We start from the raw sequence: 12,737 nt of genomic DNA on the forward strand, positions 1-12,737 counted from the left end.
CCCCTTTTACAGGAGTCCTTGTAGCTCGCTCGCCTGGGGCCACCTGCGCTGCTGGCGAAGAGACGCCTGGGGAATGCCTCGCTGCTGCCTAGTCCTCTGACCGGGCTTCGCGCCGTCGACCCGCCGCTTGGCAAAATAAATAGCCAGGAAGCTTTGCGCCGCGTCCGCCGTCTCGCCCAGCCCCGCCGCGCGCCCTCGGTCCGGCGGCACCTTCCCTTTCCTCCCTTCCCACCCGCGCCGAGATGGCGGACCCCGCCGAATGCAGCATCAAGGTGATGTGCCGGTTCCGGCCCCTCAACGAAGCCGAGATCCTTCGCGGGGACAAATTCATCCCCAAATTCAAAGGGGAGGAGACGGTCGTGATCGGGGTAAGCCTCGTGCTTGCGCGCGTGTGGGCTTCGTCGCTTCTCTCGTTGCCCCGGCAGCTCCCCGTTCCCCTGAACCGTGGCCGCCCTCCAGGTCTCCCTTCTACCCCCTCATCTCACCTCATGCAGCACCGATGCCGAGGGCCCCCCCGCCTGCCTTGGCGTTGCGCTGTATTGTGCGCCCTCCCTGCCCATTGTTCCCGGCGCTTGGGTGTGTTGGCGGGCTCCCTTTTCACCTTGAGCTCCCAGACCCTTGGCCGAGTCGAGGCCGCTTCTGAGGGAAAGGGGACCCGCGTTTCCTTTCCGGAGAAGGGAGCTTTGACTCTCAAGAGCTCATGCTATGAAAATCTTGTTGGTCTCTGAGGTGCCACTGACCCCAAATCCTGCTGTTTTACTGCAGGCCAACACTGCTACCCACCTAAAACTATTCTCCTCCCTCCTGCATGGGAAAAAGGACATGGAGGTCGCTCTCAGCGTACTCCAGAGAAAGTGAGAAGTGGGATTAGGATCCCACAGGGGAATATAGCCTATCTTTCTCCTCCTTTAATCAAGATGGATGGGCCACGTCAGAAAGCAAAAAGATTTCTTATTAAAGGTTGAAGAGGGGAGGCTTGTTATGGTACTGTGTTAAGTTTCCACGTATTGCTGTCAGTGCAGGGGAGGGGAGCTTTTCTGACACTGGCTCTTGTCAAAGCTTATTCTAGAAGCTGGTGGGTTCTTTTGCAGTCCCACAGGGCAGCCGCTACACTCCTATGCAGAGTTAATCCAGTTAAATCAATAGGCTTGGAGTAACTGCATAGGGTTGCATTGTTAGAGAACCGTATTCTATGCCTACAGTTGCAAAATGCTGCTGTAACTCGACAAAAGGAGCTCCATCCCCCTGTCCTTTATCTCCCACTGCAGGGGAGAAACCTGTGTTGTACTGTCCCGCTTGGCTGAGTTCCCTGTTTTTGTAGCTGCAGCAGAGGGCAATGGTGAGGAACTGAATGGAGTCGACCCCAATTGACTCTTCCAGCTGCCTCTCCCGGTTGCTGCTGCAGCCTCCCAATCCTCAACATTGATCAAGCTGATGTCATCTGGATCACTGGGCATGCTCACTTTCTCCCTCCCTTGTGCATTGGATTGATTGACAGGTGGCAAGAAATTGCTGTGAGAATAGCCAAGGTGGAGGAATTCCCCTCCTGTATCTTTTCTTTTCGCTGCCCAACACCCACCCACCCACAGCCAGAGCGGCTTAGCTTTGCAGTCCGTGCATTTTTGTAGCGCTGGAGTTTAAAGGCTTGCCAAGCTGCAGTCTCCTCAGATGCGAGGAAAGAGGCATTTATGTCTTCCGTGCAGAGATATTCTTGGGCTGTCTTTTATCTTGCTGCAGTATGTATAGAGAACTCCGCTGTCCAACACCATCTTCTCCTTGGAAAGACTCCTTGTGGCACATTTCATAGGCATGTCATCAGAGTTAGTCTTGATTGAGATTTTTTTTCCTTAGCTGGGCTGGGTCGGCTGGGGCTTCTACTACTTTGACTACAGAGATTAGGTTCTGTGGGAAACTGAGATTCTGAGCTTCCGTGGAAGCTTTCCAGTAAAAAGATCAGTAGTGGCAAACTTTTCTGAAAGATGGTTTGGCTAGTTGCTCTTGACTTTTCTTTAGTATATGCAGACTCAGGAGTGTGGGGTGCTTTTTAGGACATGCTTTCAGTTAATGTGGGGTAGCGAGCCTGTTAAACTTAGTGTCTGAGTAAACTGAGTGTGTAATTCTGGAATATGCTCAAGAATCCTTTAAAAAAAAGTCAATGTGGTAAACATTACCGGATGGTAGAGAGAGTTGAAAGTCACTGTATGGATGAAATTGCTGGATGCACTTCAGGACAGGTGCTGCTTTCTACACAGAGGGAAGGAGAGCATTCGTTTTGATGGGTCCTGCCACTTGGGATGCTGCCCTTCTCCAAGCATGGCTTCTTTAGTAACATTTGTTTTGAATTGCTCCCTTCCTTTTAGTTCAGAGTGACACTTTAGTCCAGTTGGCTGAGGGAAGGCGATTTACCTGAGACCATCTAGCTTTGTAGCTGAATAGGTATTTGAACCTGTGTTTCTTAAAAATGAATACCTTTTAGTCCCTCTGCCCCAGTGATTTTATGCAAAGTGGCATATTTTGCAGGACAGTGACTTCACAACAGGGAATTGTTGCTGTGTGGAAGCTACCTGAAACTCTTATCTGTTATACAACAGTGGCTGTTGGTTAAAGTTGGTTAAATGACATCTTTAAGTTAAACTTTTGATATTTGATTACACATACAGGTGCTTTCAAAGAGAGAGCATTTTGTGAATTCAATTGGAAACTTACATTTCTCCTGGCAGTTGAAGCTTCCAGACCATTTGCTGATGTTGCCATAAGCTCAAATGTACAAAATGAGTGACTTCGGTTTATTTATATAGCATCTAACAGTATCACAGATGCTTTATGGAGATAAAAAAAAAATTGGATCCTACCAAAATAGATTTTTATTCTTTTTTAAAAAATGAGAGAGGTAAGGGGAAACTGAAAGTCAAAAATATAAAATGCATATAAAACTACCTGTTTAATTTTTTTTATCACAATTGCTTAGCTAAGAAGGGTGGCAGTAAATTATTTCTGTGTAATAGGTAGGCTGATACCCAGGGGTTCTTTGTATTTCAGTATGTTGAAGACCAGATGTGGGCTGATTTATGTGTGTGTGAGACATTGGCATGTGACTTGTCTCCCTGTAGAGAGAAACCCGGATATGGGGTATAATCTTTCAGTGTAACATTTCTGCTGTTGGCGGAATGAATGGATTAGCCTTATGCTTTTCAGCTATTTATTTATTTTGAACTACTTCCAATTTGATCAGTGGGAATAGTAAGTAATATATGGTATGTCTCATTATGAGGCATACTTCCCAGTAAATGTGCATTGAACTGCAGGTTATGTGCTGGTTAGGCTATTCAGTTTGTACCACCTATCATTCTTCTGTCTATCTAATCCTTTAAAAAAAGATTTGTGCTTGTAGGCATTAAAATAGTTCTATGGCAATTGATGTCCTAGGTTAATCATGTGCTGCCTGAACCAATGCTTCATTATGTTTGACTAGAACTGCTTCCTGTCAGTTTCAGTGGGTGAGCCAGAGGGTTTGTACGCTGAAGGACAGTGAATCAGTTCTTTCCCAATTATAAAAGTAAAAGGTTATTTGATCCCTGTTGTGTCCAGACACCATTCGTCTTTATCCTATAATGAGAACTCACCATAGTGCTCTTCTCTAAAGATACAGGATAGATGCTTGGAGTTGGCAGAACAGCCACAGTGCATCCATGCCCAGTCTAGTGGGCTTGAATCGAATCTATGAGGAATCTATATTTAGACCCACTGGTCTAAATATTGCTCAAGTCAGCCAAGTGAGTTGAAGCCATCAATCTTTTGTGCCCTCTTCTGCTAAGGTGAACCTATGTGGCACCATGTTTTACTGAGGAGCTGGTGAAAACAACACATAACAGGCATGAAAGCAGTATGGTGATGAAACACTAAAGCTGAGCAAGCACAAGCTGGAGTCCACTTCAGAGCTTACTGCATGGCAGTGACAGAGAAACGCATATGCTTGGTGTCATCCAGCAGTTTCAAGTCATTTGAGGCCTTCTCCATTTGAGACAGGGTGTCTTGGATCAGATTCTGTGGGTTACTCTGATGAATTTGCTAAGCACTTTGAGAATGGAATTGCTTATATCTTATTTATTTACTTTAGACTTTTATTCTGCCCTCCCCGCAGTGGGCTCAGGGCGGATTACAGCCAATTAAAAACATATAATTTATACACCGTAAAACTGTAAAAACATATTTAAAACATACAACAGCACAGCATACAACAGTAAAATAAGTAGATGGCAGCAGTCAGTATACGCTAATTAAAAAGCCAGGATGGTGGACGGCTTGAGTAGGCAGGGTTCAGATCTTTTCACTTCTCTTTTTTCCATGCCTTCTTAGAAGCAGCAAGCACAGACAGAACTATAACTTGTCCTAGTTTATTGGGTACTTTGCAGTTGAGGTTGTGGACAAGACTTTTGGAAAGGTGGGGTCTGTGACGCCTATATTTGACACTTAGCTTAGGGCTACTAGAGCCAGGAGGGTCTGACTGACTGGGTGCCAAAGGTATTGAATGTCTCCTTGAAGTGGCAGTTCCTGCAGCATTGAAGAAAGCTAGGATGAATCTGCATCTAAAGAAGCTATTAATTTATCTCCAATTTGGACAACTATTGGTCATTTTCCAGTACTTGGGAGAAGTGCTGCAGATGACAAAGCTTCCTAGCTCCAGAGTCCTGGATGAATCAGTCTAGGTTTTTTTTCCAGTTTTGCTCATTTGGATTATCTCAGAGAACTGCAAGTAAAATCCTGTCTTCCATCTTGTCTCCCCTGCTGTCTACAGGCTTAATGAAACCATTGGTTGAGGTTGGCTGGAGATTTGGGGTACAAGGTCATTATTATGATAATTACACTTGTATCTCCCACTCAGTTTCTCTCTCTTCTTTCCATCTAATCTTAGGGATGTTATTAGAAGTGTTCAGCCAGTGTCTAGAGCCAGTGATGGGCTGAATGACAGCAAACTGAAGCTTAATCTAGTAAAGGCTGAGGTGTTAACCCTTAGTGACATTACCAACCTGGGAGTTTAGACAGGGTTACGTTTTCCTCTTAAGACTCAGTTTTGCAGTATATGCATAGTGCATATGCATGCATGCGCGCACACATGCGCATGTGCACACACATACCAATTGTACTTTACTGAATAAAAGTCTAGCCATGGTTACACATGGAGGTCTGGTAACTTCCGTATCTGCTTTCTGTAATGAACTCTGCACAAGGCTGCCTTTGAAAAGTACTCAGAAATTACAGGCAGCTGATGCAGGATACAGCTCCCCTGTTATTAATGGGGTTAGGATGGAAAATCCTATTTCTCTGACTTTAAAAGAACTGCACTGATTACCAGCTGATTTCCAGGCCAAATTCAACTGCTGGTTTTAAAGCTCCAAGTTATTGGGGCAAGAGCACTTGTACTGCAGCTTTCTCCATATGAACTTGTAGCATACTGAGATTTTCCCAATGTTGTGCTCCGTTCCTCTGTTGGAATGTAGGGGGTTATGGAATGAGACATCCTTTGTGGCATTAGAGTGCTGATGCTTATACAGGGACATTTCTATATATGTTTTCTTACTTAAAACAAAGAGGCCTAGAATTTGTGTGTGTGTGTGTGTGTGTTTAGGTTTTCAAGGTTTAATAGGAGCATGTAGAGAGAAGAAACTGTATTTGGGGGCATTTGCCTATCTGCATTCTGGCTGCTGGTACTGGATATTTTAAGCCAGGGAAATTGTTTCAGCGCTTCATCAAATAGCTGTCTCTCTTTTCAGTTCCCGAAAATAGTAAATAAAGCCAGTTGTTAATTTATTCCCTTGCGTTGTAACAGTAATTGAGCCAGCACATATCTTCACAAAATCTCTACACACGCTATATTTAATTTTTGCTTTTTTTCCTATGCTCCCATTTATTGTTCCTGGGAATGAGTCTGTCTGCATTTATTTATTTATGAGTCCTTGGACCCTTCAACAAAATTTGCAGGGTATAAGCTTTTGAGAATCAGAACTCCCTTCTTCAGATAAAGCTGAAAATCTTGGTCTCTAAGGTGCCATTGGGCTCAAATCCTATTGCAAATCCCGCTTGGGTGGTCTTTCCTCCCTGTCTGCTAGCTTTCTGTGTGCGTGGTGGTGGTGGTGGGGGGTTGTTGTTGTTGTTGTTGTTGTTGTTAAGGGACAGTGGCTTAATTGGCAGCCAGTGATTGGCTGTGCCTGTAAGTGCCGCTCATAGGGCGGTCATCAGCTGCCATTGCATGATTGGTGGATGCTGCCAGTGTTGCTATGGTCTCCAGTGGACCTGCTCTGCTACCTATGTTTGGTGGGCTGCCGTGAGGCGTTTTCTCCCTGCAGAATGTCCATAGGAGGTGGAAAAGTGGTACCGTAACCATGTAGGCACCTGGACACTGTCAGCCTAGAGGGCCCTTCAGAATTGTGCTAATACTATGTTAACTTGATCACTATATGCGTTTTCCAAATGTTATTAAATCAGTCTGATCTTGTTGGTGCTTTTTCAATTGTCCAATTTATTACAATACAATTTATTGCAAGTCAGAAGATTTATGGCCATTTCCAAATATATGTCAAGTAGTTCATTTTTAAGATAGTATAATAACATTACTTACAGCCTTCATTGGCAATCTGCATCTTATAACTTATGATACTTGGTCCAAAATATAATTCCAAAAAACTTGAATTTTAAGATATGTCCAAAGATATGTTTAAGATCTGCTTTACTAGCACGGTGCCTCCAACATTCATTGCTATCGGTTTTATGTATTTATATATTTATATTTAATAATGTATATTTTGGTATAACAGCACATATCAATATAACCTCAGGTGTTGAGGTGTGTTCCTGGGCTAGAGTGGCTTTGGGAGCCAACTAACTCCTGGCAGACCCCCTAGCCCACACAGTTCCATGGCAGTGCAGGGGTTTGTGATGGTTGCCTGCCAGTGGGTGGCCATGGTGGGGCAGTGCGGGTCCCCAGAACTGGAGGGGTGCTGCTGGGATAATGAGCCAGTGTACCTCTGGCTCATATTGATATAAGTGGAAGATACATTGGCATTAGGATTAGTTGGCTTCCTGAGTGCTTTCAGACCCTGCCCCAATCAGGTTTGCATCGTGTATATGTGTATGCTGAATTTTCAGCTGAACAAATGTCTATTTTAATGTATTGGAACTCCAAATTCCAAGATGGAATCCACCCACATGTATTATTTGGTATGCTATAACTGATGATATATAATCAATTTGTAAAAACGGCTTTGGTTATAAAAGCTTGTTGTTAGCAATTTAATAAAGAAAAAAAGAAAAGGTGGATAGTTACTAAGCAAAATCTTAATGAGATGGGTAGTAAATGCCCATGCTATTGGGTTAGTAAAGCCCTGAATATTCATAATTTGAGAAATGAAAACATTGCCGAGTTCAGATAGTTGGGGTGGGTGGGTGGGATGAAATAGGCACAAAGGCTTACCCACATAGGCTTTGAGGATGCTTTCAATGATTTCATTGGATAGGGTTTGTGGTAATTTACTCTGGGTTTAGGAGAAATTCCATAACAGTAACTATAATATATGTATTACTGAGCCACTTTAGAATCTTTAAAACCTTTAGAAGTCAGGTTGTTCCTACTGTTGTAAGGGACCAACCCCCCCCCCAGAAACATTTAGGAAAAGCACCCCCCCCCCCGGTCTTCCTCTCGTTTTCCTGATAGGAATGGCAACAAGAAACTTGTATGAAATAGTTCCTTTTCTAACTCAAGGTTTTTTACATTCAAAATGTATAGCATGAAAATACAATATTTTCAAGATTTTTTTTGTTTAAATATATTTAAAGTTGCAATGATTAATATGCTATAATGTATTTAATTATAACGACAATGTGTTTAATCATAATGATATGTTTATTGAGTTGTTAAAACAGTGTTAAAAAGTTTAGCTTATTATAAAACATGCTGGTGGTCCTACTTATTGTGACTGTATGAGACAGTTTCTGTTCAAATAATGCACTTTCTTTTGTTTACTACAGATTTGCTTTCTACCTTCAACATAATTTTTTCCTATCTCTCATATGGTAAAAATTAAAGATAGATGAGCTATGGTAGTATAGGATACAGTAGTTTGCAACTTTTGCTCAAATATTAGTTATGCTTGAAATTTAAACGACATGTAAATTCCATAAATATACCAAGTACAACCATTTTATATGCCGTTATAAAATGTTTTTCATGTTATTAAATGTATTAAAGAAGTTTCAGTTTGACATGCAAGCTAGTATAGTAAATTTCAATTTCCCCCAAAATTTCCTTTTTCTCCAAAAGGGGGGAAAACATTTTTTCCCTCCTGTGGCTTCAAAATTTCTGGAAATTTTACATCTCCAGCTGTTCCTTGTCCTTTTTTTAAACAAAAAGAAAAGTCTTAATCTGTGGTGGACTGACATGGTTCAGTTCTAGAAAACGATTGCACTATGTAAAAGAAATTGAATTTTTAATTAAATTATGTTGATTCATACTTGGGTGAGCAGTGTGTATAGGGTTGTGAATTGCATGGTGAGGTATTTCAGTGAGTCAGAGAATGGGGAAAACTTACAGAGAATGAATACTCAAACAAAAAAGGCCAACCAGGCAGTTCGTGGCTATAGGATGCTCTTTAATTGGGAAAAAGTAAACAGTATGTGGTCCCCCCCCCTTTATGTTTCCAGCATGATCTTTAACTGAAAATGTATTTTTTATGAATCATTAGGTTTTTGGTATGTTTTGTTAGTCACTGACTTCCCCTTTCTCTTCCCTTCTGATTGAAAATTTTTTAAAAATTTGATTTAAAAAAATAACAAGCATTCCTCTGTGATACGTTTATAATGAGATACATACACGGCTTGCAGAGGCAAGTCAATTTAAGCCTATGGCTAGAGCAGGTTACTCTTTTATTGCTATCCTCTTCTTACTTTTTGAAGGAGTGGCCATTCATTTTGTGTCACAGATTGATGTGGGTTTATAATCTTTCCCTCAATAATCTAGGTAATCAATACAAAGACAAAATGTTTCAGCCTGGATTATTCTGTTTTATAAAATGTTGCTAATGGAACCACTTGGTATTGTAATCTGCAATCTACTGTGCATTTACCTAGGAATAAGACCTATTGAACTGGTGGGGCTTAATTGTAATCAAGCATAGGCATGAAAAGGATGCATGAAATGGCATTTGCTTGTCGCTGCCCCCTCCACCATAATAGATGGCGCTACATTGTGATTTGCATTTATTTCCTTTTATATAAAATGGTTGTTCAGATATTTGAAAACTGGAGGAAAAACACCATTTTAAAGTATGAGACTGATATTTGACAAGAGACTTTTAAAGATAGGAGAATCCTTTATCTTCATGGTCTGTGTATCATTAATGAGTCCCTGATGTCCATCATAAATCTGTCACTGACTCAAGGCACCTTTCTTGAGTCACTCAAATAAGTGGTTATCCACCCATTACTTAAAAACCATTGCTAGAGAAGACTGATGTGGCCAGTTATCAGCTGGTCTCTGATTAATCATGCTTCAAGTAACTCTTTAAGGGCAGGCAGTCTCTGAGGCAGTGGGCTGATGACTCAGCATCAACCATCTGCTCAGTATCAGGACTGCTAACTTGCTAACTCCAGAGCTATCAGTGACCACCTGTTTGGTACTGACCTGGCAGTAACTCAAGCCATTGAGGTGGAAGTATTGGATCTAATCACAATCAATAAGAAATCAGAAGAAACCCAAGGAGAGGAGAAACATCAACCTGAGGCAGATGAGCAAAGGCCTACTGGCCTTTGAAGTGGATACTTGTCTATGTGGGTCTGCCGCTCTAGTGCTAACAACACCAGGAAGTGATTGAGTAAATCACTCGAAGAACTGTAAAAGCGTCCAACTCAGTGGGATCTTTTTTTCAAGGCCAGTTGGAAGTTTCCCCTCAAGAGATAACACATCCCCCTCTTACTGATCATCTCTCATCAGCTGTCCAGTCATGATGCCCTGGCTCTTTCAGGTGTTCATTAACCAGACTTCCGGAGACAGCATCAGCAGCCATGGTGTTGTGAATATGCAGTTTCGTTTTGACAGATCTCACTATCTTTTCTGTTATTGAGAGCATGAATTGTGGGATCAGTATTCAGTAACTTCCTGCAACTTTCTCTCTGCTACTGACACTAACATTCACCTTGGGTTCTGCATAACTGTTGATTCTTCCAGCCAGTGTTGCCTGCTTCCCTCAGTAACTGCACTCTCCTGAGGAATGGTGGTGCAACCCTTTGCCCTATTGTTGGGCACAATACATCATCTGCACTACCATTTGCCACTAGGAAATCAATAATGACACCCACCAAACTACTCGGAGATCCCAGACCTGCTGTTGACTCAGCTGCCTGTATCAGATCTTACTACTCGTAGAAGTCAATACACTTTGATCTGTTCCTTTTGTTCAAAGGAGGAAGATGATAACTTGAACTTTGATGAGTTGGACAAAGCTGGTAAATCAACAATAGGTGGTCTTTGGAATAGTCTTGATTTCTGCATTCTTCTGTGGTTTAAGTCTTCTAAAATGTCCTTTAGAATTAAAATCGTAGAACAGAGTTTTTCCAGTAGCATCTTAATGACAAAGTTTTCAGGGTATAAGTTTTTGTGAGTCAAAGTTCACTTTGAGCCAAAACACACGAGAAGAAATACCTAGATTCAGCACGTGTTCTCTTACCTCAAGGTTTGCCAGGATCTGTAGGCGTCCTGGAAGCTTAAAGTTTAGCATTTACAGAGCAGCAGGGAGGGAAATACAGGCGCCTGTATTTCCCTTCCCCTTCCTGCTGCTCTGTAAATGCTAAACTTTAAGCTGCCAAGACACCTACACTTCCCAACAAACCTTGAGGTAAGAGAACAAGTTTAGCATTTACAGAGCAGCAGGAAGGGGAAGGGAAATTCAGGCGCCTGTATTTCCCTTCCTGCTGCTCTGTAAATGCTAAGCTTTAAGCTTCCAGGATGCCTACAGATCCCGGCAAACCTTGAGGTAAGAGAACACGTGCTGAACCTAGGTATTTCTTCTCGTGTGTTTTGGCTCTTTGTCAGTTATAAATATCCAGGTCAGAAGATGGGAAGGGTGTTACAAAGAAGGACCAGTAGGGTTCAGGATGCAGAGGTACAATGCAAAATGTAATCAGCTTGATTAGAGCAAGAGGATATACATTTTTCTGTGCATCTCCCTGTGCTCTAATCAAGCCAATTACATTTTCTGTTGTACCTCGATATCCTAATTCCAATTGGTCCTTCTTTGTAATACCCCCTCCCACCTTCTCACCTCAATATAAGGGCTGATGGATCTTCATTCTTGTTTGTTTCTGACAAAGTAAGTTCATGAAAGCTTCTACCCTTGAAAATTTTGTTCTTTGAAAGTGCTACAAAACTTGAATTTGTCTTACTACTGACTGACATGGCTACCCACCTGAAAATAAAATTGTAGTCACAGTCTTTTTTTACCATTTGGAAACTATAGGCTGTCCCTTTAAAAAGCAAATTAAAATAATAGTGAACTATTGTTTATAGTGAAATCTTAAGAGTGTTTGGAGGTAAAGAGCCCATCTATGTTTAATGAAAGGAATTTTGGCTTTATTTGAGCCAATTACATTATGCCACACAAGTGTTTTGTTTTTGATGCCTTTGCAAGAAGCAGCTGCAAACACTTTGTAAAGGTGTAAGGAGTCCGTAACTCCAGTTTTCAGCTAATTGACATGTTTATACCTGGTGAGTCAAATCAGGATAAAATAATTCTAACTGCAGTGGTACACAGCAAGAGGCCTTCTGAATTGCTTCCTTATTCTGTATGCAAGACAGGACACTTTTCTTAGGGTGTGCATATAGTTTCATCTTCATGATGGACAAAAGAGGTTCTGTTTTCCCTTTCTACTCCATACTCTGTAGTGGAGTGTTGGTAGCATTTTATGAGCATTGCTAGGGCTCTTCATGGATAAAGAAAATAGAACTGTGGCCCCATCTATGGAAGATGCAGCTGCAGGGATTGAGGGGGAACCAGCAGCTGTAGAAGCTGAGTTCCCCTAGTTAAGCCTGCAGTTTTTATTGTAACGCAGGAGCCATGCTGTTTCCTCTCTGTAGTTGGATTACACTAGTGCAACATTTTTTTTAGCTTTGCTGTGGTTATTGTAAAAGGAGACTTTACAGCTTTTGCTTAATTGGTGGAATTATCATTACTATGAATTGAGCTCATTGGTAGACTACTTGATGACATTGTGTGTGTATGTGTATCATAGTAGAAACATATCTGGATGTGAACTCATCTTCTTTATTGTCCCCGAGGCACCGCTAGGAATAAGAGAATAAAAATTTTCAGGCTGTTTTTTCAAAACGTTGTATTTAAATAGCAAATAATTTTGTAAGCAATAAATGACTTCATGTTAGGACTTTGCTCCATATCATATCAATACAATAAAGTAACACCCATTTCAGCATTTAGACAAACCTGGTTTTGTTAGTCCTGAATTCAGACATTGATTTTATGAAGTATGCCACAAGGAGTCTGAAAGAGATTGAGTATGTGAGCATTCATTCCTACCTGTGCAGGGCTGGATCTACGGTTGCCAGCACCCAGGGCAACCGTAGTCAGGCTCTACACGCGCATGCATAGCGCGCGTGCGCTCCTGGCGCTGCGTGATAACGTCACTCCCGTGATGTCATCACGCTGGGGCGCCCGCCCCCCCTGCCACTGCAGCAA

General features: G+C 42.0%; 1 protein-coding gene across 3 annotated transcripts in view; it reads left to right on the forward strand.

Annotated features, from left to right (window-relative positions):
• Window positions 1–242: 242 nt before the first annotated feature.
• The window catches only part of KIF5C (kinesin family member 5C), a 126,022-nt gene continuing 113,527 nt past the window's right edge, over window positions 243–12,737 (forward strand). For all 3 annotated transcript variants that reach the window (XM_054971827.1, XM_054971828.1, XM_054971829.1), the window contains exon 1: window positions 243–368. In XM_054971827.1, coding sequence (XP_054827802.1) covers window positions 243–368 — 126 coding nt within the window. The remainder of the gene's footprint in view (window positions 369–12,737) is intronic.

The sequence above is a fragment of the Eublepharis macularius genome, chromosome 2 (genome assembly GCF_028583425.1).
Source record: "Eublepharis macularius isolate TG4126 chromosome 2, MPM_Emac_v1.0, whole genome shotgun sequence".
Taxonomy (NCBI): Eukaryota; Metazoa; Chordata; class Lepidosauria; order Squamata; family Eublepharidae; genus Eublepharis; species Eublepharis macularius.